This window comes from Ovis aries, chromosome 26, assembly GCF_016772045.2.
Source record: "Ovis aries strain OAR_USU_Benz2616 breed Rambouillet chromosome 26, ARS-UI_Ramb_v3.0, whole genome shotgun sequence".
Taxonomy (NCBI): domain Eukaryota; kingdom Metazoa; phylum Chordata; class Mammalia; order Artiodactyla; family Bovidae; genus Ovis; species Ovis aries.
This window is the reverse complement of record NC_056079.1, coordinates 34,077,322-34,105,290: the sequence shown is the minus strand read 5'-3', so window position 1 is coordinate 34,105,290 and position 27,969 is coordinate 34,077,322. Positions and strand designations below refer to the sequence as shown.

Below are 27,969 nucleotides of genomic sequence, written 5' to 3'. Positions count from 1 at the left end.
TGATTCCAGCTTGTGCTTCTTCCATTCTGGCATTTCTCATGATGTCCTCTTCATATAAGCTAAATAAGCAGGGTGACAATATACAGTCTTGATGTACTCCTTTTCCTAGTTGGAACCAGTCTGTTGTTCCATGTCCAGTTCTAACTGTTGCTTCCTGAACTGCTTATAGGTTTCCCCAAAGGACTCTACCAAAAACTGTCAGAAGTAATAAGCATATTAGGGAAGTTACAGTATGCAAAGTTAACATATAAAATACTTTGTATTGCTATATACTAAAAACAAATTATCAGAAGTAGACATTAAGAAAGCAATCCCATTTACAATAGCATCAAAAAGAATAAATTACTTAGAATAAATTTAAAGGCCAGGAAAGTGAAAGATGTGTACAGAGAAATATAAGACTTTGATGAAAGGAATTAAATAATATGGGAGGAAACAAAAAAATATTTCACGCTCATTTATTGGAAGAATTAACATTATGGAGAAGCTCAATACAGTCAACAAAAACAAGACCAGGAGCTGACTGTGGCTCAGATCATGAACTCCTTATTACCAAATTCAGACTCAAATTGAAGAAAGGAGGGAAAACTGCTAGACCATTCAGATATGACCTCAATCAAATCCCTTATGATTATACAGTGGAAGTGAGAAATAGATTTAAGGGCCTAGATCTGATAGATAGAGTGCCTGATGAACTATGGAATGAGGTTCGTGACATTGTACAGGAGACAGGAATCAAGACCATCCCGATGGAAAAGAAATGCAAAAAAGCAAAATGGCTGTCTTGGGAAGTCTTACAAATAGTTCTGAAAAGAAGAGAAGCAAAAAGCCAAGGAGAAAAGGAAAGATATAAGCATCTGAATGCAGAGTTCCAAAGAATAGCAAGAAGAGATAAGAAAGCCTTCTTCAGAGATCAATGCAAAGAAATAGAGGAAAACAACAGAATGGGAAAGACTAGAGATCTCTTCAAGAAAATTAGAGATACCAAGGGAACATTTCATGCAAAGATAGGCTCGATAAAGGACAGAAATGGTATGGACCTAACAGAAGCGGAAGATATTAAGAAAAGATGGCAAGAATACACAGAAGACCAGTACAAAAAAAATCTTCACAATCTGGATCATCACGATGATGTGATCACTCATCTAGAGCCAGACATCCTGGAACATGAAGTCAAGTGGGCCTTAGAAAGCATCACTACAAGCAAAGCTAGTGGAGGTGATGGAATTCCAGTAGAGTTATTTCAAATCCTGAAAGATAATGCTGTGAAAGTGCTGCACTCAATATGCCAACAAATTTGAGAAACTCAACAGTGGCCATAGGACTGGAAAAGGTCCGTTTGCATTCCAATCCCAGAGAAAAGCAATGCCAAAGAATGCTCAAACTACGGCACAACTGCACTCATCTCACACGCTAGTAAAGTAATGATCAAAATTCTCCAAGCCAGACTTCAGTAATACGTGAACTGTGAACTTCCTGATGTTCAAGCTGGTTTTAGAAAAGGCAGAGGAACAAGAGATCAAATTGCCAACATCCGCCGGATCATGGAAAAAGCAAGGGAGTTCCAGAAAAACATCTATTTCTGCTTTATTGATTATGCCAAAGCCTGTGACTGTGTGGATCACAATAAACTGTGGAAAATTCTGAAAGAGATGGAAATACCAGACCACCTGACCTGCCTCTTGAGAAATCTGTATGCAGGCCAGGAAGCAACAGTTAGAACTGGACATGCAACAACAGACTGGTTTCAAATAGGAAAAGGAGTACATCAAGGCTGTATAATGTCACCCTGCTTATTTAACTTCTATGCAGAGGACATCATGAGAAATGCTAGACTGCAAGAAACACAAGCTGAAATCAAGATTGCTGGGAGAAATATCAATAACCTCAGATATGAAGATGACACCACCCTTATGGCAGAGAGTGAAGAGAAACTAAAAAGCCTCTTGATGAAAGTGAAACAGGAGAGTGAAAAAGTTGGCTTAAAGCTCAACATTCAGAAAACGAAGATCATGGCATCTTGTCCCATCACTTCATGGGAAATAGATGGGGAAAAAGTGGAAACAGTGTCAGACTTTATTTTTTCAGGCTCCAAAATCACTGCAGATGGTGATTTCAGCCATGAAATTAAAAGATGCTTACTCCTTAGAAGGAAAGTTATGACCAACATAGATAGCATATTGAAAAGCAGAGACATTACTTTGCCAACAAAGATCCGTCTAGTCAAGGCTATGGTTTTTCCAGTTGTCATGTATAGATGTGAGAGTTGGACTGTGAAGAAGGCTGAACACTGAAGAATTGATGCTTTTGAACTGTGGTGTTGGAGAAGACTCTTGAGAGTCCCTCTGACTGCAAGGAGATCCAACTAGTCCATTCTAAAGGAGATCAGCCCTGGGATTTCTTTGGAAGGAATGATGCTAAAGCTGAAACTCCAGTACTTTGGCTACCTCATGCGAAGAGTTGAGTCATTGGAAAAAACTTTGATGCTGGGAGGGATTGGGGGCAGGAGGAGAAGGGGACGACAGAGGATGAGATGGCTGGATGGCATCACCGACTCGATGGACTCGAGTCTGAGTGAACTCCGGTAGTTGGTGATGGACAGGGAGGCCTGGCGTGCTGCGATTCATGCGTTCGCAAAGAGTTGGACACGACTGAGTGACTGAACTGAACCGAACTGAAAGTATCCATATAAGGACTGGAAAAGGTAAATCCTTACCCCAAATTCCAAGAAGGGTAGTACTAAGAAATGTTCCAACCATAGAATAATTGCACTCATCTCTCATGCTGGTAAGGTCATGCTTAAAATCTAGCATACTAAGCTTCAGTATTATGCAAACTAGGAACTCTCAGATATCCAAGCTGGGTTTAGGAAAGGCAGAGGAACCAGAGATCAAATTGCTGACATTAGCTGGATCAGAGAGAAAACAAGGGAATTCCAGAAAAATATTAACCTCTGTTTCACCAGTTGGGCCAAAGCCTTTGACTGTGTGGATCATAATAAACTGTGGAAAGCTCTTAAAGAGACAGGGATACTAGACCATCTTACCTGCCTCCTAAGAAACCTTATGCGGGTCCAGAGGCAACAGTTAGAACCCTGTATGGAACAACTTATTGGTTCAAGGTGGATAAAGGAGAATGACAAGACTGGCTGCTGTCACCCTGTTTGTTTAAACTATAGGCTTAACACATCATGAGAAATGCCAGGCTGAATGAGTCACAAGCTGGATCAAGATAGGTGGGAGAAACATCAACCGCTTCAGATATATGGATGATACCACTCTAATGGCAGAAAGTGAAGAGGAACTAAGGAACTAAAGAGCCTCTTGATGACTGTGAAGGAGGATAGTGAAAGAGCCAGCTTAAAATTAAATATTAAAAAAACTAAGATCATGGCATCTGGCTCCGTGACTTCATGGCAAATATAAGGGGGAAAAGTGGAAGTAGTGACAGATATCCTCTTCTTGGGCCCTAAGATCTTTGCAGATTGTGGCTGGAGCCATGAAATCAGAAGACAATTGCTTCTAGGCAGGGAAAAACTGAAGTCACTCAGTCGTGTCCAACTCTTTGGGACCTCATGGACCGGAGCTTACCAGGCTCCTCTGTCCATGGGATTTTCCAGGATAGGGTACTGGAGTGGGTTGCCATTTCCTTCTCCAGAGGATATTCCCAAACCAGGGATCAAACCCAGGGTCTCCCACATTGCAGGTAGATGCTTTACCGTCTGAGCCACCAGGGAAGCTGTGTCAAACCTAGACAGTGTGTTGAAAGCAGAGACATTACTCTGCCGACAAAGGTCTGTATAGACAGGGCTATGGTCTTCCCAGTGGTCATCTACACTTGTGAGAGCTGGGCCTTAAAGAAGGCAGAGCACCAAAGAATCGATGCCTTCAAACTGTGGTGCTGGAGAGTCCGTTGGACAGCAAGGATATCAAACCAGTCAATATTAGGGGAAATCAACCCTGAATAGTCATTGTAAGGACTGAAACTGAAGCTGAAGCTCCAGTATGTTGGGCATCTGATGCGAATATCCAGCTCATTGAAAAAGTCCCTCATGCTGGGAAAGATTGAGGGCAGAAGGAGAAGAGGGCATCAGAAGATGAGATGGCTGGATGGCATCACCAATACAGTGGACATGAACTTGGGCAAATTTTGGGAGATGGTGAGGTACAGGGAGGCCTGGCATTTTGCATTTCACAAAGAATTGGACACAACTGATGACTGAATAGCAAAAATCTATATTATCCAAATCAGTCTGCACATTCAATATAATTCCTATTCAAATTGCAATGATACTTTTCCCATATATAAAATCAGTTCAGTTCAGTCGCTCAGTCATGTCTGACTCTCTGCAACCCCATGAATCACAGCACACCAGTCCTCCCTGTCCATCACCAACTCCCGGAGTTCACTCAGACTCACGTCCATCGAGTTGGTGAAGCCATCCAGCCATCTCATCCTCTGTCGTCCCCTTTTCCTCCTGCCCCTAATCCCTCCCAGCATCAGGGTCTTTTCCGATGATTCAACTCTTTGCATGAAGTGGCGAAAGTGCTGGAGTTTCAGCTTTAGCATCATTCCTTCCAAAGAACACCCAGGGCTGATCTCCTTCAGAATGGACTGGTTGGATCTTCTTGCAGTCCAAGGGACTCTCAAGAGTCTTCTCCAAAACCACAGTTCAAAATCATCAATTCTTCAGCGCTCAGCTTTCTTCACAGTCCAACTCTCACATCCATACATGACCACAGGAAAAATCATAGCCTTGACTAGACGGACCTTTGTTGGCAAAGTAATGTATCTGCTTTTCAATATGCTATCTAGGTTGGTCATAACTTTCCTTCCAAGGAGTAAGTGGCTTTTAATTTCATGGCTGCAGTCACCATCTGCAGTGATTCAATTCTAAAATTTGAATAGACCCTGAATAGCCATGGTAACCTTGAGAAAGAACAAAATTGGTGACACCATATGCCTGATTCCAGGACTAAGACAGACAAGATACAAATGAGCAGTGAGGATTTGTGTCAGAATATAAGAAGATGTTCAAAGAATTTGGATGTATGCTTATGGACACAAAACAGTTTTAAGGAGTCTTCCAACAGGCAAATCTAGGACAATCTGCAAGTCATATGTTATGTTAATTAAGGATTAAAACACCTTTTAGTGTACTAGGAAAATTTGAGTCCATATTCACATAAATACATGAAAAATTATTTTGAAGTGAAAAAATATATTGCACAGATATGTTAAAATAAGGTTATAAAAGATATACATATACATAGTGAATATATTGAAAATAGAACTAGAAAAGTTATCTATACATAAAACTTCTCCCTCAAAAATTATTGAGATAAGTAGAGAAAGAGATGTTGGAGTATAGATTTTAATCACCTAATCAAAATGACTTTTTTCAAAAACATAACAAGTTGGAATCATGTGCTGTTAGGATGCAATGGAGCACACAGACTCCTCTTCTGTGATGCATTTAACAAGATACATAACCTCAGTCTAAGCATTGGGAAACATTACACAAACCTAAACTGAGGCACATTTTCCCAAATAATCAGCCTGAGACTATAAAACTTTTGAATTTCAGAAATGTCACCAAAAAAATGTAGTCAATTAAACTAAGGAGATAGGAGTACTAAAGGCAGTGGTTGGTTCTGAATTGGATCTTTTTGCTGTAGAGTGCCAGTACCGTGATGAAGGGGAAATTGGAACCTGATAAAAGAATTAGATGTTAACAACATATCTTTGTTTCATGTTATTGAAGGTCTGTTTTAAGAAAATTCAGTTCTCTGTAAGAGTTATGCATTGAAATTATTATTATTCAACTGGTTTAGGAAACAAAATTTGTTTCTCATGTCATTTCTCTAAGTATGAGTTTGTTACTAATTTAAACAAAAACCCATTAAACAGTGTACTAGAAATATGGAAATATCAAACTAGAGAGAATCTGGAGTTTATGTATTCTATATGCTTCATGTTGAGCTGTTTTAATTTTGTTACCAAAATAAAAACAATTCTGACTTTTAATTAATTCAATCAACCATTGTGTTTATTCTTTCAGTTTTCTATATTATCCCTAGTAGGTATCATTTTCTTAATAATAATTAGTTCTTCTTACTATAATGATTATAATCTTGACAGTGTTGTAAATAATGAGGATAGTAATAAAGAGTAAGTTGTACTTATATAGAGCCTTTTTGTCAACAAGCACTGTTTTTTTAACATATTCTCAATCATGCAACCTCCTTAACATCCTCTACTTATTATACTGTTATATTCTGTTATACTGAATTTGAATAGAAATGGGCTTATTTTTTATTACTAATTGAATTAAAAATAAAGCACTCTCCACTTTATAGCCACTTGACAATAGCCAAGCACTCTTCTTGGCTATTCTGTAAATGAAGAAGTAAATAATTCACAGCATGTTATCGAAGAGTGTTACTTTGATACTGATTTTATTCCTTTTAACTAAGAAATATAATTTAATTTCAGACGTTCCCATGGCATAAAGTTTTTTAGCAGTTGCAGCATAGATGAATTTAAACATACAACTTCACAGCCTAAATTGGAATGTCTCCAGAATCAAACAGTTCCAAAAGTGTTTCCACAAGGAAGAATCAATTTGTGGCAATGGAGTTTTGGAACCACCTGAACAATGTGACTGTGGTACCAAGGAGGTTAGTGAAAAAGACTGATATTTGGTTTTGTGTTTGTCACATAATCTTACAAATGTAGATGTGACATATTTTTTTTTAATTGTTCCATATAGTCAAACATCAAAGATGGGAAGCTGTGGGGCATATGATAACTGGCTCATCCAGAATTTGAAGTTGAACAATCTAAGAATAGGGTAAATGGAGCATGGGTTGAATGAAGATTTTCCTTACTGTGTAAAATTACCCATCTTTCTGTATCATAAACATCAGTTCCAACAGGAGTATAATTATCACCTAAATTATCCATGAATTCCTTTAAAGTGACTGATTTAAATCACTGAGTTATTAAATGTATGCTGTTGTTCACATCTTCAACTTCTAATTACAGTCCTTGCATGGGGGGAACTTCATTCATTTTAGCTTGGTTTCAAATTGAATTAAAGAACAGAGACATCACTCTGCCCACAAAGAACCATATAGTCAAAGCCTTGGATTTCCCAGTAGTCATGTATGGATGTGAGAGCTGGACCATAAAGAAGACTGAACACCAAAGAATTTATACTCTCGAATTATAAAGTTGGAGAAGACTCTTGAGAATCCTTTGAACTGCAAGGAGATCAAATCAGTCAATTCGAAAGAAAATCAACTCTGAATAGTCGTTGGAAAGACTGACGCTAAAGCTGAAGTTCCAATACTTTGGCCACCTGATGCAAAAAAAACCAACTCGCTGACAAATACCCTAATGCTGGGAAAGACTGAAGGCAGGAGGAGAGGGGGACAACAGAGGATGAGATGGTTGGATGGCATCACCAACTCACTGGATAGGAGTTTGAGCAAGCTCTGGGAGATGGTGAAGGACAGGGAAGCCTGGCACGCTGCAGTCCATGGGGCTGCAAAGAGTCGGACACGACTGAGCAACTGAACTGAACTGATAGGTTAATGGATTATAATAAAGGCACCACCACATCTGTTACATTCCAGTGTCGTGTTATTTTTGGTCAACTCTCATCTCTCATTTTGGAGTCGCTTTTTATGAACATTCTTGAGCATATTAACCACCTCAGTCAGTTCAGTCACTCAGTTGTGTCCGACTCTTTGAGACCCCATGGACTGCAGCACGCCAGGCTTCCCTGTCCATCATCAACTGCAGAAGCTTGCTGAGACTCCTGTCTATCGAGTCGTGATGCCATCCAACCATCTCATCCTCTGTTGTCCACTTCTCCTCCAGCCTTCAATCTTTCCCAGCATCAGGGACTTTTCCAATGACTCATTTCTTTGCATCAAGTGGCCAAAGTATTGGGGTTTCAGCTTCGGCATCAGTCCTTCCAATGAGTATTCAAGACTGATCTCCTTTAGGATGGACTGGTTGGATCTCCTTGCAGTCCAAGGAACCCTCAAGAGTCTTCTCCAGCACCACATTCCAAAAGCACCAAATCTTCGGTGCCCAGCTTTCTTTTTTCTTAATATAAATTTATTTATTTTAATTGGAGGTTAATTACTTTACAATATTGTATCGGTTTCTTTTGGACTCTGTGGGAGAGGGAGAGGGTGGGATGATTTGGGAGAATGGCATTGAAACATGTATAATATCATATATGAAACAAATCGCCAGTCCTGGTTGATGCATGATACTGGATGGTTGAGGCTGGTGCACTGGGACAACCCAGAGGGATGCTATGGGTACGGAGGAGGGAGAGGGGTTCAGGATGGGGAACACGTGTATACCTGTGGTGCTCAGCTTTCTCTATAGTCCAACTCTCACATCCATACATGACTACTGAAAAAACCATAGCATTGACTAGATAGGCCTTTATCAGCAAAGTAATATCTCTGCTTTTTAATATGCTGTCCAGGTTGATCATAGCGTTTTTTCCAAGGAGCAAGAGTCTTTTAATTTCATGGCTACAGTCACCATCTGCAATGATTTTGGAGCCCAAAACTGTAAAGTCTTTCATTGTTTCCATTGTTTCCCCATCTATTTGTCATGAAGTGATGGGACAATGCCATGATCTTAGTTTTCTGAATGTTGAGTTTTAAGCCTACTTTTTCACTCTAATCTTTCACTTTCATCAAGAGGCTCTTTAGTTCTTCTTCTCTTTCTGCCATAAGGGTGGTGTCGTCTGCATATCTGAGGTTATTGATATTTGTCCCGGCAATCTTGATTCCAGCTTGTGCTTCATCTAGCCCAGCATTTCTCATGATGTACTCTGCATAGAAGTTCAATAAGCAGGGTGACAGTATAAAGCCTTAACGTACTCCTTTCCCAATTTTGAACCAGTCTGTTGTTCCGTGGTTGGTTCTAAGTGTTGCCTCTTGACCTGCATACAGATTTCTCAGGAGGCAGGACAGGTAGTCCAGTATTCCCATCTCTTTCAGAATTTTCCACAGTTTGTTGTGATCCACACAGTCAAAGGCTTTAGCATAGTAAATGAAGCAGAAGTAGATGTTTTTCTGGACTTCTTGCTTTTTCTATGATCCAGTGGATGTTGGCAAATCTAGGTCTTTAGTCTAGATTTCCATTATACATTGAGTGCTGTCAAAATATACTGTCTACTGCAGGCTCTCTCCTTGATTCTAGATTTTCGATATTAGGCTATCACATCACTGATTTTGTTTTATTTTCCCCAATATTAATATTTAGTGCAGGTTTAATATTCCATCTTCAGTAAATTCACTTGCTGTTTTTCATTAACATGTTTATATGTGAAGCATAACACATTCTTCTTGATGAAACATGAAAAAGAAAAAATGATTATTATCTGCTTCTTATAGATATTACAAGTGTTAAATAAGAATAGAATCTGGAATATACTTTAGTAATATGCCATTAGTGTAACTGCATTATGTTTCATTTTATAAATGACATTATACAAGTATCCAGGTATAATAAAATATCAGTAATAAATTACTATTCTATAAGAAAATAAAAACTTAATTAATTTTTGCAGAAGACATATATTTCCCTTATAATTACATTTACAACATACTGCTCAAAATACTTAATGTAAAATAAAAATACATATATGTAGATATATATTTATATATATAACAGAACATTTTACCCCTTCACGTATTTACTGGGATTAATGTGGAAGAAAATATTATACAGAAGCTCTTGGAACAAATCACGAAAGAAAAGTGGCAATTTTCAGATTTCAGAATATCACAGTAATAAAAATATTTTTTAAAACCTGCCAAAATAGAAATAAGTTGTCATGACAAACTGCAAAACAATATAAAATATATTAGTGGCTAGGGGCTAATATTATTAGTAAAAAGTGCTTAGCAATAAAAGAAATAAATAGTATATCTCAAAGAAAAGTATGCATAAACATATAAACTAAATTGTGAAGATATATGAAATTGAAACAGATATAAACATGTAGTTATTTGTGCCTATTCACTTTATTCATTTTAAAATATTACTTATCAATATTGTTTTGGTTTAACCTCCAATTAAAATAAATAAATTTATATTAAAAATAAAATGAATTTTTAAAAAAATATATTACTTATCAGTCCTATATCACTCTTACACTAACTAGAAAACTCTATAAAAAGGAAATTAATGTGTATTATGAAAGAATTCTTAACATTTTTAATTATTTGAACTAATAACTTTTAGAATCAATCTTTAATATACAACAGCTAAAAAGTGAAAAAAAATTTCTTTGAAAAGACACAACCACAATATGTTGTTGTTATTTGGAAACCTCTATTTTGTCACATCCAAAAATGTTTAATAGTCACAGAATATCTTGAGGAGAATTGATAAGAGAGATAAATAGTTTCCTAGTAGCTCAGATGGTAAAGAATCTGCCTGCAATGTGGGAGACCCAGCTTCAATCCTGGGTTAGGAAGATCCCTTGGAGAAGGGAACGGCTACCCACTCCAGTATTCTGGCCTGGAGAATTCCATGAACAGAGGAATCTGGCAAGGCTACAGCCCATAGGGTCACAAAGAGTTGGACACGACTGAGCAAGTAACGCGCACGTGCGCGCGCGTGCGCACACACACACACACACACACACACACACACACACACACAAATGAAAAAAATCTCAAAATATATTGTCCATATATTTATGAACACAAAAAGATTGAAGTAAATTGCATTACATTTTTAACAGTCAAATTCTTGAACATAGAATCCTGAATGATTTCATTACCACATTTTTCTATATCAAAATACGTTGTCTAGGTGAAGTGGTGTTAAAAATAGATAGACATAAAAATTATACTGTGATTGTAATTAGAGACATGGCTTAAGATATTATGACAATAAGTAAAATGATTTAGTTCAAAATTACTTAACTTGATTACCTTTGCTTTCAGACATGTGTGTATAGTAAATGCTGTGATCCTTTAAACTGTGTACTGAAAGCAAAGGCAGACTGTGGTTCTGGACCATGTTGTGGAAAAAACACTTGTAAGGTAAGTTTTCGAATATTACCTTATTTTCTTCCATGAAATTCCTGCTTTTGTGGGCTTTTTAGCTTTTTTTCACACAATTTTTACTCATCTTTCAAATATATAACCGTATGTTCCTGATTCATCCACTGTTGAGTTCAGAATTGAGAAGTCTTTAGATCTTTTCCAATCAAATTTTTAGCCCTACCTCTAACCTCATTGTTTCAATCCCTACTCAGAACTCATCCTATTATGCCATTTAATAACAACTTCAGGTAATCTGGGTGTTGTGAGTTCCTCTTGGTCATAATTGAATGTAGCTCCTCACAATCTACTTATGACAAAATTATGAATAAGCCACCCCACACACACTTGAGATACAATATTTGAATAAACAGACAATTATAATTGTATACAATTGTACAATTATAAGTAACCCCTCGCTTTGGAAGTAGCAGAAAAAAGGAATCCATAGGGAATAGTCAGCAATATGTAGCATATCTAATACTGAAGATTAACTTTGTGAATCACTCATTGAATCCTTGACTTCCCTTGGGAAGTTTTCCCTCAATTTTCCTTCATAACCACCTCTGATAGGACCCTGGGTAAGAGCTCTGTTCTAGGGAGGGCTTCATTTCAGCAACTCGCCTTTTTGTGTGTTACTTTTAGGAGGCTAAGACACACATGAACGCTGATTGACAAGAGGTTTTGTCATCAGGTCTGTTTTTCCACTGTCAATGAAAATCTCTCCCCACACCATTTCACCCTGTTCTCTGCATGCACTTTTTCACTCTGTGGGCTAGTTCTTAAGCCAATGTTCATTTGTTTCAAGGCGTATTGATGTAGAGGCCAAGCTAGGATTTCCACTTCTTAGCAATAAACTGTGTTGTTCTTTCCTTCCCCAGAACTCACATCTTTGTCTTTGTCTCCAAATCAGTGAGACAGAGCAGTTGAATTTTCTAAACAGTCCATTTCCATCTGGACTCCCCAGGTGGTGCTGAAGAGCCTGCCTGCCAGGAGAATCCCATGGACAGAAGAGCCTGGCCCCTGCAATCCGCAGGGCTACAGAGGGTTGGAGATGACTGAAGTGACTTAGTACACACCCACCGTTGCCCTCTATCTACATCTCAAAGGATAATTCTTTGCAACAAGGATAATTCCTGCATTTGGCCCAGTGAAAATTCATAGCATAAGTTTCTAGGGAGAGATTCGGGGTAACAGCATTGAATTCTGTAAAGAAGTTCCAACTAAAACCTGTAACTTCAGCTATCATCTTTTGTTTTTAACATCTAGGACTGCACTTATTGGTCTGTAGAAGGTAGCCCTGGACAGCCATTTCATTTTTCACACTTGAAGGCACCTGTGACTCAATTCTAGTTCTGGGAATATACCCACTGCCACCATCTGCCCAGGACCTCTCCTCCTCACTCTTTTTTTTTTTTTTTTTTTACTTTATTTTACTTTACAATACTATATTGGTTTTGCCATACATTGACATGAAATGCCACGGGTGTACATGAATTCCAGATCCTGAACACCCCTCCCAACTCCCCGCCCATATCATCTCTCTCGGTCATCCCAGTGCACCAGCCCCAAGCATCCTATATCCTGTATTGAACCTAGACTGGTGATTCGTTTCTTACATGATAGTATACACGTTTCAATGCCATTCTCCCAAATCATCCCACCCTCTACCTCTCCTCAGAGTCCAAAAGTCTGTTCTATACATCTGTGTCTATTTTGCTTGCTTCAATGTCCTATGTTAGTTCCCATTAACTTTCTTACATATTATAGCATAAAATCTAGCTTTTGCTGTCTTTTCAAGGGTTGCAGGTGCCTCTCTTATTACTGATCATAAGTTTAAAAGGCTTTTCATTTTTTTTTATCTGTCTACTTTCCATTCTACTTTCCACTGACATGGTCTGAAATGTAATGCTTTGAACCAGTGCTTTTTCCTTATAAATTTTCAGTTTAGATGGACGTAAGTCCAAGTGCAAAGATATGGAAGACCAATACTTTAACCTGCTATTATCTGACACATAACAGGGGCTAACATGTTTTAGCCAGTACCCAGACTTTCCTCTCTGAAGTTTTAAGGAGCTGTGTCTGGTACTGCACACCAGCAATTATCATTGGTTTGTAGTATCTTGATGATGAACACACAAGCAAAGAATAAGAAACAAGCACTCAGGAAGCTTACATACGACATGAGTTCGGCATCATGCTCAAGTGAATCTTTGTTTAAAACAGGAGCAACAAGTTTCTTGTGCTATACATCAGTTGGATATCCTTGCTTTTCCTTGGCAGTTCTCAGACAAGCTTTTCCTGTGTGCAGTACTGATAGCTCAGTGCAGATCCTGGCTTTTCTAGTCTATACTGTATGGTATTTCAGAAGAGCAGAGGGATCCCCTCTTTCCCGACACCTATGTCCACCCCTGGTAGTGGCAGAAGCCCTGACCCATCATTACATTCTAAGTTAAATTTCCCACCACTGTGTCTAGGGAGAAGTGTTCCGATTGTCAACCTGAGTCAGAAGCAATTTCATAGTAGAAGTGAAGTTCGTCCTGAAAAGAAAATTGAAGGGCAAAAAGGACAAGGGTGTCCACTAAGAAACATTTTAGAAACCTGGAAAGACCAGCATCTGAGTTAGTTAAAATATTTCAGGAGTGCAATGGATTAGTTCCCAAGGATCAAAAGTTGAAAAACAGATATGCATAGTGTCATCTCAGATATTTTCTGTTTATCTTGAAGTGAATATTCAGGATAACCAAAGCATTGTAACTACAAAACATTCACTAGGGCCATTTTTATTTTATATATATATATATATATATATATATATATATATATATATAGAGAGAGAGAGAGAGAGAGAGAGAGAGAGAGACAGAGAGACAGAGAGACAGAGAGAGAGAGACAGAGAGAGAGAGAGAGAGAGAGAGTTTGGTTGGTTTTTTAATATAAATTTATTTATTTTAATTGGAGGCTAATTACAATATTGTATTGGTTTTGCCATACATCAACATGAATCCGCTACGGGCCATTTTTAAGTTGAAGTTTAAGTCACACAGTGGAAGTTAGCCATTGTCAAGGGCTTTAGTGCCCCGAGCAGCATTTAGAGCATTCACAGTGCTGTGCAGCCGCCGCCTTGACCTGGTTCCACAGCTTCTTCCTCAGCCAAACAGGAGACCCCGACCCATGATGCACCTGCTCTCCTCTCTATGGATTTCCCTACTCTGGACATTCCATAGAACTAGAACCATACAGTGGGAAACCTTGTGTCTGGTTTTGTCGCTAAATACATTGTTTCCGAGTTTCAGTCGCCTTGCAGCATACATCAGTACTCCATTCCTTTATGTGGCTGACAGATTCCATTGTCCACACCACAGCTTGTTTACACATTAGTAGGCATTTGTCTTCTTTCCAAACTCTTTCACCGGAACTTTTAAGCAAATTTATAGTTTAAACACTTACAAACGTCACAGTAATGAAAATGATAGCTACAAATTCAATGCTGTTATTTAATGTTTTTACATTTGTTATACTACTTCAAAGCAAATATGTGTTTTTCCTTTTCTCACAGATACTTGAAAGAGGAAGAGAGTGTAGGAAAAGCATTGATCCATGTGATTTTCCAGAATTTTGCAATGGGCTGTCTGAATTTTGTGCACCTGATATGAGAGCTGCTGACTTACAAACGTGCAATAATAAATCTTCCTATTGCTTTGGAGGAATATGCCAAGATAGAACAACGCAGTGCACCAATTTGTTTGGAAAATGTAGCAATTTATTTTTTCTTCTGAGCTTTATTTTTAAGCTATATTTTTTCTAAAGTCAGTAAAACACCAAAATAAAAAGGACTGTTTGTTAAATCCAAATTTGAACTTAAAATTGAAATCATTGTAACTTTGAACTATGTCAAGAGGTAAAACAGACCCAATAAGAACAGGAGAAAATGAATAGGGTATTAGTGAAATTTGAGGTGGTTAGGAGGAAGTGAGTAGACTTTAGATTGAAGATGAGAGAGTGCAGAAGACTGTAGGATTCTCAATTATTTCTCCTCTGACATACCAGTTCTCCTGTTCTTAAGTGGGTAGTTTTCAGTAAGTGTTTCTTTTTCTTGTATATCAATAGACAATACTGAAATTTGTAATAGATGACATTGACTAGGCATTGTTGTTTAGATATTTCAATATTAATTTACCACAGTTTTAGTTTTTAATTTTTTAAAGATGAGTAATTGGAAATTTGTTTATGTTTTTAGATGCTAAAGAAGCTAGTTATCAGTGTGCAGAAGAAGTGAATTATCAAGGTGATGTGTTTGGAAACTGCCTAGGAAAACCTTGGTTTTTTTTGTATGTATTTAAAAATTTATACATTTTTCAAATGCCTGTCTGAGTGTCTGTTGTGTATATACTGCCAAGAGTCACTTAATGCAAATGAAAGATTAACCTGGTTTATATAGATGAGTTTATATTTTGCACTTTATTAGTTGGTGTATGTTCTGAATAGCTTTGGTGTTATGATCTCAGGAACATTTTGAATTATCCTTATATTTGGTACTTTTTTAAATCTAATCTCTTATGTCTCGAAGAGACCTATGGGCATTAAGAGTTTTTAAAATTATATATATATATATATATATATATATATTGATAGGCATCACCTTTGTGGAAAGTTAGTTTGCCACTGGACACATTCACTTATAGTATCAAGGAATGACATTCATGTTCAGTATACCTACCTTGGAGGCCATATATGTACGTCAGCATATTTAAGAACTCGTAAATTTCCGGACCCTACTATTTCAAGTAATGGAAGCATGTGTGATGAAGATAAGGTAAATAGAAATTTTACTTGATTCTATATATGGTGTATGGATGTCTGAGTGTGTGTGTGTGTGTGTGTGTGTGTGTGTGTGTGTGTGTGTGACAGAGAGAGAAAGAGAGAGAGGGAGAGAAAGAGCTTAAGATTTTTAAATTTGTAATTAATGGTACAAATTTTGGTTACTATATCATCGTAAAATTAAAAGGTCACTTTCTATTGGCTAGAGGAAAATTTGTTTCACTGTTTATCTTTTTATTGTGAATTTTGCTATAGTTAGTTGAATTTGTTTTGTCACATTTGAGAATCTAAACTTGTACAGTAGGCAAGGATCTGGTCTGTGACAGTTTGTGTAATAAAAAACAAGAAGTACCAAATAATATGTGAAAAAAAAATGGGTCAGAACAAACTGAATATTGAGAAAAACAAGGAAAAACAAAAAAGCCACCATTTAACATTGCAATATTTGACTGGAATTAAATTGCAATGAACTAAAATATTTTCTCATTAGCCTACTCCCCTAGTTCTTTCTTCAAAAACATAACATACTTGTTTAAAATCAGACCCTTCTACAAGATACAATGCTAAAACAGTGTTTGAGTTTTATGTATTTGTTTTTCTTAGGTACTTTGATAAACATAAAGAATTTTTAAAAAACAGTACCATTAAAAGCTAGTACATGAAAGTAAAAAGGGAAACAATTATTTCACATTTTAATTAAAATAATTACATTAAGATACAGTATGTTTAAAAAGTGAGTTTAGTTCAGTCTCTCAGTCATGTCCGACTCTTTGTGACCCCATGAATCGCAGCACGCCAGGCCTCCCTGTCCATCACCAACTCCAGGAGTTCACTCAGACTCGAGTCCATCGAGTCGGTGATGCCATCCAGCCATCTCATCCTCAGTCGTCCCCTTCTCCTTCTGCCCTCAATCCCTCCCAGCATCAAAGTCTTTTCCAATGAGTCAACTTTTTGCATGAGGTGGCCAAAGTACTGGAGTTTCAGTTTTAGCATCATTCCTTCCAAAGAAATCCCAGGGCTGATCTCCTTCAGAATGGACTGGTTGGATCTCCTTGCAGTGCAAGGCAATCTCAAGAGTCTTCTCCAACACCACAGTTCAAAAGCATCAATTCTTCAGCACTCAGCCTTCTTCACAGTCCAACTCTCACATCCATACATGACTGCTGGAAAAACCATAGCCCTGACTAGACGGACCTTAGTCAGCAAAGTAATGTCTCTGCTTTTGAATATGCTATCTAGGTTGGTCATAACTTTTCTTCCAAGGAGTAAGCATCTTCTAATTTCACGGCCGAAATTACCATCTGCAGTGATTTTGAAGCCCCCCAAAATATAAAGTCTGACACTGTTTCCACTGTTTCCCCATCTATTTCCCATGAAGTGATGGGACCGGATGCCATGATCTTCATTTTCTGAATGTTGAGCTTTAAGCCAACTTTTTCACTCTCCTGTTTCACTTTCATCAAGAAGCTTTTAGTTCCTCTTCACTTTCTGCCATATGGGTGGTGTCATCTGCATATCTGAGGTGATTGATATTTCTCCTGGCAATCTTGATTCCAGCTTGTGTTTCTTCCAGTCCAGCGTTTCTCATGATGTCCTCTGCATAGAAGTTAAATAAGCAGGGTGACAATATACAGCCTTGATGTAGTCCTTTTCCTATTTGAAACCAGTCTGTTGTTTCACGTCCAGTTCTAACTGTTGCTTCCTGGCCTGCATACAGATTTCTCAAGAGGCAGATCAGGTGGTCTGGCATTCCCATCTCTTTCAGAATTTTCCACAGTTTATTGTGATCCACACAGTCAAAGGCTTTGGCATAGTCAATAAAGCAGTAATAGATGTTTTTCTGGAACTCTCTTGCTTTTCCATGATCCAGCGGATGTTGGCAATTTGATCTCTGGTTCCTCTGCCTTTTCTATAACCAGCTTGAACATCAGGAAGTTCACAGTTCACGCATTACTGAAGCCTGGCTTGGAGAATTTTGAACATTACTTTACTAGTATGTGAGATGAGTGCAATTGTGCGGTAGTTTGAGCATACTTTGGCATTGCCTTTCTTTGGGATTGGAATGAAAACGGACCTTTTCAGTCCTCTGGCCACTGCTGAGCTTTCCAAATTTGTTGACATATTGAGTGCAGCACTTTCACAGCATCATCTTTCAGAATTTGAAATAGCTCTACTGGAATTCCATCACCTCCACTAGCTTTGCTCGTAGTGATGCTTTCTAAGGCCCACTTGACTTCATGTTCCAGGATGTCTGGCTCTAGATGAGTGATCACACCATCATGATTATCTTGGTTGTGTAGATCTTTTTGTACAGTTCTTCTGTGTATTCTTGCCATCTCCTCTTAATATCTTCTGCATCTGTTAGGTCCATACATAATATTTCTGTCCTTTATCGAGCCCATCTTTGCATGAAATGTTCCCTTGGTATCTCTAATTTTCTTGAAGAGATCTCTAGTCTTTCCCATTCTGTTCTTTTCCTCTATTTCTTTGCATTGATCACTGAAGAAGGCTTTCTTATTTCTTCTTGCTATTCTTTGGAACTCTGCATTCAGATGCTTATATCTTTCCTTTTCTCCTTGGCTTTTTGCTTCTCTTCTTTTCACAGCTATTTGTAAGGCTTTCCCAGACAGCCATTTTGTTTTTTTGCATTTCTTTTCCATGGGGATGATCTTGATCCCTGTCTCCTGTACAATGTCACGAACCTCATTCCATAGATCATCAGGCACTCTATCTATCAGATTTAGGCCCTTAAATCTATTTCTCACTTCCACTGTATAATCATAAGGGATTTGATTGAGGTCATACCTGATTGGTCTAGTGGTTTTCCTTGCTTTCTTCAATTTGAGTCTGAATTTGTTAATAAGGAGTTCATGATCTGAGCCACAGTCAGCTCCTGGTCTCATTTTTGTTGACTGTATAGAGCTTCTCCATCTTTGGCTGCAAAGAATATAATCAATCTGATTTTGGTGTTGACCATCTGGTGAGGTCCATGTGTAGAGTCTTCTCTTGTTTTGTTGGAAGAGGGTGTTTGCTATGATCAGTGCATTTTCTTGGCAAAACTCTATTAGTCTTTGCCCTGCTTCATTCCGCATTCCAAGTCCAAATTTGCCTGTTACTCCAGGTGTTTCTTGACTCCCTACTTTTGCATTCCAGTCCCCTATAATGAAAAGGACATCTTTTGGGGGTGTTAGTTCTAAAAGGTATTGTTGGTCTTCATAGAACCGTTCAGCTTCAGCTTCTTCAGTGTTACTGGTTGAAGAATAGAGGAAATTGGAAGTGGATAGTAACCTTATCTCAGAATGGCAAAAGATAGTCTCACATAAATATAATGGCTTCCCTGGTAGCTCAGCTTGTAAAGAATCTGCCTACAATACAGGAGACCCCAGTTCAATTCCTGGGTTGGGAAGATCCCCTAGAAAAGGGATAGGCTACCCATTCCAGTATTCTTGCCTGAAGAATTCCATGGACAGAGGAGTCTGGAAGGCTACAGTTGACCCCTGGGATGGGAAGATCCCTTGTAGAAGGGAACAGCTCTCCACGTCAGTATTCTTGCCTGAATAATTCCATGGACAAAGGAGTTTGGAGGCTATAGTCCATGAAGTTGGCAAGGAGCTGGACAAGACTGAGAAACTTTCACTTTCAATCATAAAGGAGCATACTGATGCTGACTGCATTATGAAGTAATATGTCATCCCTCTAAGCATCATTTAAAACAAAATGCAATCATGTTTACCATAAATATGGCAGAGTAAATATGTAAAATTATGAACTAATTCAATTATTCATTAATTAGAAAAAACTAATGTAGTATTATAATAGTATAATGTACTTTAACATGCACAAGAAAATTAATTTGGCCTTTTCCCTTGGTTTCTGGCCTTGAGCTCCTAAACCTTAGAATTTCCTGACAGGAATATTTGGTGTAACTCATAATGAGATTCATCCAGAGAAACCTAGGTTTATGCCAGTGAGGTAATAGGGTGATGGCTCTTGATGCTTCAGAGTATACTGGTCACCAGAAAGACCAATTGATTAATGGAGTGGAGGTTTAAGCTCCACTCACAGCATCAATAAAGGGAATGATATGGCTGGAGACACTACTCTGTAAAAATTTTTCAATGATCAGACTCAAGATAGTTTGTAAGTTGGTGAACACAATGTGTTGTAACGAGGATGTGCCTGGAGAGGACATGGAGACAATGTCACTTCCTCTTGCCCGACAACATAACTTGACCTGTGCATCTCTTCCATTTGGCTGTTCCTGAGTTATATTCTTTCCCATAAATTAGTAAACATAAGTGAGGTCTTTCCCTAAGTTCTGTGAGCCAAATTAGGAAATTATCAAACCTGAGAGGGAGCCATGGGAACCTCCAATTTATAGCCAGTTGGTCAGAAGGATAAAGACTTGCATCTGGTGTCTGAAATGGGAAGAGTCTTATGGGACTGAGCTTTTTTAACTTTTGGAATTTGATTCTAACTGCAGATAGATTGTGTCAGAATGAGTTGAACTGAATTCTTGGACACTCGGTTGGTATCAGAGTCATAGGTATCAGGTATCATAGTGGGTACACCCCGCAGACGACACCACCCTTATGGCAGAAAGTGAAGAGGAACTAAAAAGCCTCTTGATGAAAGTGAAATAGGAGAGTGAAAAAGTTGGCTTACAGCTCAACATTCAGAAAACGAAGATCATGGCATCTGGTTTCATCACTTCATGGGAAATAGATGGGGAAACAGTAGAAACAGTGTCAGACTTTATTTTTTTGGGCTCCAAAAAAATCACTGCAGATGGTGACTGCAGCCATGAAATTAAAAGACCCTTACTCCTTGGAATAAAAGTTATGACCAACCTGGATAGCATATTCAAAAGCAGAGACATTACTTTGCCAACTAAGGTCTGCCTAGTCAAGGCTATGGTTTTTCCTGTGGTCAAGTGTGGATGTGAGAGTTGGACTGTGAAGAAGGCTGAGCACCGAAGAATTGGTGCTTTTGAACTGTGGTGCTGGAGAAGACTCTTGAGAGCCCCTTGGACTGCAAGGAGATCCAACCAGTCCATTCTGAAGGAGATCAGCCCTGGGCTTTCTTTGGAAGGAATGATGCTAAAGCTGAAACTCCAGTACTTTGGCCACCTCATGCAAAGAGTTAACTAATTGGAAAAGACTGTGATGCTGGGAGAGATTGGGGACAGAAGGAAAAGGGGATGACCGAGGATGAGATGGCTTGATGGCATCACAGACTCGATGGACGTGAGTCTGAGTGAACTCTGGGAGATGCTGATGGACAGGGAGGCCCGGTGTGCTGCGATTCATGGAGTCACAAAGAGTCGGACACGAATGAGCGACTGAACTGAAATGAACGGACACCCCTACTATGTGTGTGTGTGTATATATATATATATATATATATATATATATATATGTACATCTATGTGTATACCCCAGTATATATGTACTTGTGCACACACACATGCCCTAGTATATATATGTGTGTGTGTGTGCACACACACATATCCCAGTATTTATGTACCTGTGCACACACACACACACACACACATACCCCAGTATATATGTACATGTTTACACACACACATACCCCAGTATATATGTACCTATGCACACACACACACACGTACCCCAGTATATATGAACATGTGCACACACACACACGTACCCCAGTGTATATGTACATGTGTACACACACATATCCCAGAATACATATATATATATATATATACACCTGTGTACACACACATATCCCAGTTTATATGCACCTATGCACACACAGGCCTGGTGTGCTGTGATTCATGGGGTCGCAAAAAGTTGGACACGACTGAGCGACTGAACTGAACTGATGCGTGCACACACGTACCCCAGTATATATGCACATGTTCACATACATCCATACCCCAGTATATATATACATGTGTACATACACATATACCAGTATAGATGTACATGTGTGCACAAACACATATCCCAGTATACATGTACCTATGCACACACACACATACTCTTGTGTTTATCTGTACAAAAAAATCACGAAATTGAACATATGACTAAGAAACATGAAAATGTTCTAACTTAACCTGTGATTAAATAAATTCAAAATAAGCGAATATTCAGCTATTTATTCTGTGTATCATTTTGACATCAAAAATAGCATTTGATGGAGAGGAGATGAAGATGTCATCATAGGAAGATGTTAAACTCACCTCTCCCCAGGAACACATCAAAAATACATCTCCATGTGAAGCAATTCTCCCTGAAAACAAATTGGATACTTGTCAGGTAGGCAGGGAGGACAATCACTACAGCACCTGTGCCTCTAGGAGGGAGCATAGAGGAAGGTTGAGGGGTGTGTGTGTGTGTATGGTTCAGAGATCCTCCCTGGGGAGTGAGTGGTTTAAACTGATTACTGGATACCCCAGGCCTGGGATCTGACACTGGGATTTGATCCCTTATCAAGTTTGAAAATCAGTGGGGCTTACAAGTGTCAGTGCAAGTCGCTCAGTCATGTCTGACTCTGCGATCCCATGGACTATACAGTCCATGGAATTGTCCAGGTCAGAATACTGGAGTGGATAGCCTTTCCTTTCTCCAGGGGATCTTCCCCACCCAGGGATCGAACCCAGGTCTCCCCCATTGCAGGCAGATCCTTTACCAACTGAACTATCACAAGCTGAGCCACAAGGGAACCCCAAGAATACTGGAGTGGGTAGCCTATCCCTTCTCTAGAGGATCTTCCCAACCCAGGAATTGAACTAGAGTCTCCTGCATTGCAGGTGAATTCTTTACCAACTGAGCTATCACCAGGAGGGCTGTGGGAAAAAAAAAAAAAAAAAAAAACAAGACTCTGCTTGTAAAGAACTGGCTTTACTCCAGGGAACAAGGCAGAGGAAGCTGATTGAACCTGCCTAGAGCTCTGGCTCTTTTCCTGAAACCATGCAAGGTGCACCCCAGGCCATGTTGAATATCTGCCCTGGCCTCACTAGCTGCAGCACTGCTTTGCAGTAGGGCAAAGTCGGTCATTGCTGAGGAGAGTGTGCACATGGGAAGGATGGAGCTGAATGGGGCGAGGGCAGCTATTTCTGCTGCTTATAGAGGGAGTGGATCAGGAAGTGTCTAGAATTCTGGCTGACATTCCAGAGTCATACCAGGGCACATGCCCCAACCACATCAGGCACCCACTCCAGCACCCTCTTGCTTTAGGGATCATACCCTCTGGGGCAGAGGTGTCCTTCCCAGGATGGAGGGGGAAGGTGCATACTTAAAAAGCAATGGACCAACTTGGACCCAAGCTTATACCATAAGGTTGTCCTTATCCATTCACCATCAGCAGCTTGGGACCTGATGCCATCTCCCCAGTAGGGTGGTGATAGCCACGGATCATAGGAGAAGTCTCAACTCACACCTGGCACTGGCTCTATCCCTTTGTCATCAATCCTACATCTCACCAAAGTGACAGCAGGCAGCACACCCTGGGACAGGATGCGACCCATGATCATGTCAGATCTAGCTCTCCCACAAAAACCACTGGGTACACACAGACAGTATAGGGATGCTGGGACACAAAGACGTTCCCTCAAAGCTAGGATAGTTAACTCTTTCACTTAATTTCATAGAGACGAAGTCAAACAAAATGAGAAGAGAAAAGAATTATTTCAAATGAAAGAAAAAAAACTGAAAAAAAAAACAAAAAAAAGATAATTTACCAGATAAAAAGTTTAAAGCATAAGCAATAACAATGTTATCTGAACTTGGGAAAAGAAGAAATGGACACAGTGAGAATTTTAGTGAAAAACTAGAAATATAAAAAATAACTAGTCAGAGGTGAAGAATACAATAACTAAAAGAGGCTCATAGATACAGAGAACAAGTTGGTGATTACCACTGGGAAGAGGTTAGAAGGGAGAGATTAAGAGATACAAACTGCCGTTGCTGCTGCTGCTGCTATGTCACTTCAGTCGTGTCCGGCTCTGTGCAGCCCCTTAGATGGCAGCCCACCAGGCTTCTGCGTCCCTGGGATTCTCCAGGCAAGAACACTGGAGTGAGTTGCCATTTCCTTCTCCAATGCATGAAAGTGAAAAGTGAAAGTGAACTCACTCAGTCATATCCAACCCTCAGTGACCGCATGGACTGCAGCCCACCAGGCTCCTTGGTCCATGGGATTTTCCAGGCCAGAGTACTGGAGTGGGGTGCCATTGCCTTCTCCGAAGAGATACAAACTACTATATATAAAATAAATAAGCTATAAGAATATATTGCACAGCACAGAAAACATAGCTAATATTTTATGCTAACCTTATTATTTTAATTTTTAATTTATATTGGAGTACAGTTAATTAACAATATTGTATTAGTTTCAGGTGTACAGCAAAGTGATTAAGTTTTATATATATGTATGTGTATATATATATATATATATATATATATATATATATATATCCACTTTTTTCAGATTCTTTTCCCATTTAGGTTATTACAGAATATTGAACAGAGTTCCCTGTGCTATATAGTTAGCCCTTGGTGGTTAACTGTTTTAAATATAACAATGTGTGCATGTTAATCCCAAACACCCAATCTATCCTTCCCCCTCAACCCTTCACACTTAGTAGCCATAAGTTCATTTTCTAAGTCTATGAGTCAGTTTCTATTTTGTAATTAACTTCATTTCAATCATTTTTCTTCACGAATACACATATAAGTGATATCCTATGATACTTATCTTTCTCTGTCTGACTTACTTCACTTAGTTTGATAATCTCCAGGTCCATTTATGTTGCTACAAATGACATTAATTCATTCTTTTCAGTGGCTAATATCCCATTGTATATATGTACCACTTATCCTTTATCCCTTCATCTGCTGAGGGACATTTAATCTGCTTCTGTGTCTTGGCTATTTTGAATAGTGCTGCAGTGAACATGGGGGTGTATGCTTTTGAATCAAGATTTTTCTCTGGTTATATACCCAGGAGTGGGACTGCTAGATCATACAGTATTTCCATTTTTAAGGAATTGTTCTCCATAGTGGCTGCACCAATTTACATCCCCACAAACCTCATAGGAGAGTTCCCTTCTCTGCATACCCTCTCTAGCATTTACTGTTTGTAGATATTTGGATGATGGCCATCCTGACCATATGAGATGATACCACATTGCAGTTTCGGTTCACATTTCTCTGATAATTTGATGGGCTTCCCTGGTGTCTCAGATGGTTAAAAATCTGCTGGCAATGCAGGAGACCTGGGTTTAATCTCTGGATTGGGAAGATTTCCTGAAGAAGGGAATGGCTGCCCACTCTAGGATTCTTTGCCTGGAGAAATTCCATGGACAGAGGAGCCTTGTTGTTGTTCAGTCAGTAAGTCCTGTTCAACTCTTTGTGACCCCAAGGACTACAGCATGCCCGGCTTCCCTATCCTTCACCATCTCCAGGAGTCTGCTCAGACTCATGTGCTTTGAGTCAGTGATGCCATCCAACCATCTCATCCTGCTGTCCCTTTCTCCTCCTGCCTTCAATCCTTCCCACCATCTGGGTCTTTTCCAGTGAGTTGACTCTTCCCATCAGGTGGCCAAAGTATTAGAGATTCAGCTTTAGCATCAATCCTTCCAATGAATGTTCAGGGTTGATTTCACTTAGCATTGACTGGTTTGATCTCCTTGCAGTCCAAGGGACTCTCAAGAGTCTTCTCCAGCGCCACAGTTTGAAAGCATCAATTCTTCAGTGCTCAGTCTTCCTTATGGTCCAACTCCCATCCATACACGACTACTGGAAAAATCATAGCTTTGACTATACAGACCTTTGTCAGCAAAGTGATGTCTCTGTTTCTTAATATGCTGTCCGTGTTTGTTGTAGCTTTTCCTTCAAGAAGCAAGTGTCTTTTAATTTCATGGCCTCAGTCTCCACAGTGATTTTGAAGGCCAAGAAGATAAAATCTGTCACGTTTCCATTGTTTCCCATCTATTCGCCATAAAGTGATGAGATTGGATGCCATGATCTTAGTTCTCTGACAGTCCATGGGGTTGCAAAGAGTCAGACACAGCTAATTGCCTAACACTTTCATTTTCAATAATTAACTATGCTGAACATCTTCTCATAGGTCACTTACCCATCTGTATGTCTTCTCTACAGCAATGTGTCTCTTTAGGTCTTTTGCCCATGTTTGGACTGAGTTGTGTGTTTTTATGATGTTGAGCTGGATGAGATGTTTGAAAATTTTAAAGGCTAATTCTTTGTCAGTTGCATCATTTGCAAATATCTTCTCCCATCCTGTGAGTTGTATTTTTGTTTTTGTATATAATTCCCTTTGCTGTGCAACAGCTTTTGAATTTAATTAGGTACCATTTATTTTTATTTTTATTTCCATTACTCTGGGAGATGGGTCAAAAAAGATATTGCTGCAGTTTATGTTAGAGGATGTTTGGTCTTTTTTTCCTCTGAGAGTTTTATAGTATTCAGTCTTACATTTAAGTCTTTAATTCACTTTGAGCTTGTGTGTGTGTGTGTGTGTGGTTAGAGTTTTCTTCTTCTTCTTTTTTTTTTTTTTGTTTTTTACATATAGCTGTCCAGTTTCCCAACACCACTTATTGAAGAGACTGTCTTTCCTCCATTGTATAGTCTTGCCTGCTTTGTCATAGATTAGGTGACCATAGGCATATGGGTTTATCATGAGCTTTGTGTCCTAGTCCACTGATCTATATGTATTTTTGTGCCAGTACCTTCCTGTTTTGATGACTGTAGCTTTGTAGCATAGTCTTAAGTCTGGGAGCCTGATTCTTCAGCTTCATTTTTCTTAGATTTTTTGGTTATTCAGGGTCTTTTGTGTCTCTTTACAAATTTTATGATTTTTGTTCTAACTCTGTGAAAACTTCCATTGGTAATTTGATATGAATTTCATTAAATCTGGAAATTGCCTTGGACAATGTAGTCCTTTGGACAGTATTGATTCTGCCAGTTCAAGAATGTGGTGTGTCTTTCTGTCTGTTTGTGTTGTCTTCCAAATAAGATACAAGAATATATTACGCAGCTCAGAGAATATAGCCAATATTTTATATTAATTTTAAATGGAGTATAATATATAAAAAATTGAATCAATATGTAGTATATCCAAAACTAATATAATATTGTAAACCAGCTATACTTCAAGCAAAAAAAGAATTGATGGTGAGAAGCGTAACTTATAATCTTCCTAAAATAAGTATAAATTAACAGATACTTTATGGAAAGTGATTTTGAAATGTTTAGGCTTCAAATTTATCATCACACTTTTTATCTATTTCTGATGTAATTAAGGTTAATTTTAAAATGTTAGAGAATAGACATTGATATAGAGCAATTATGATGTGAGTTATAATAGATAAAATAAACAAGACACACTAAATGCCAATTATAGGTTGATCAGATAAGTTAAGCACAGTGAAGTGAAAGTGAACGTCACTCAGTCATGTCCAACTCTGCAACCCCATGGACTTTAGCCTATCATTCTTCTCTGTCCATGGGGGTTCTCCAGGCCAGAATACTGGAGTGGGCAGCCATTACCTTCTCCAGGGAATCTTTCCAACCCAGGAATTGAACCTAAGTCTTCCACATTGCAAGTGGATTCTTTACCGTCTGAGTCACCAGGAAAGCCCATATCCAATACAAATAATTTTTAATGACATGGAGATATGTAATATTATGGTGATAGAGAAATCAAGGTAAAACCTGCAAGATATTATTTCTACCTTTAAAATTTTTTTTAATTGAATATAGTTGAGTTACAGGGCTGTGTCAGTATCTTGTGTACAGCAAAGTGATTCAGTTATATATATTCTTATAGTTTCATGTGCTATACTGTAGGACCTTCTCATTTATCTATTTTGTATATAGTGGTTTTTATCTGCTAATCCTTAACTCCTAATTTATCCATCTCCCATCCCCTTCAGCTCTACTTTTTTGACTACACATGAAAATTATGTGAGTTGTGATCACTATTTAAGCATAAATTGTGTCTTTGACTTGGAAGGCAATATTGTTAAAACGGTACTGTTCTCAAAATCAATTAATGAATATGATGC

The 27,969-nt window shown here is 38.6% G+C and overlaps 1 protein-coding gene across 1 annotated transcript in view; it reads left to right on the top strand.

Annotated features, from left to right (window-relative positions):
• LOC105605871 (A disintegrin and metallopeptidase domain 3-like) overlaps positions 1–27,969 on the top strand; it is a 127,325-nt gene that overhangs the window by 76,450 nt on the left and 22,906 nt on the right. Inside the window, 6 exon segments of the mRNA XM_027962622.3 lie at positions 6,496–6,618; positions 6,620–6,680; positions 10,995–11,093; positions 14,653–14,848; positions 15,334–15,424; positions 15,729–15,909. Of these exon segments, the coding sequence (XP_027818423.2) occupies positions 6,496–6,618; positions 6,620–6,680; positions 10,995–11,093; positions 14,653–14,848; positions 15,334–15,424; positions 15,729–15,909 (751 nt within the window).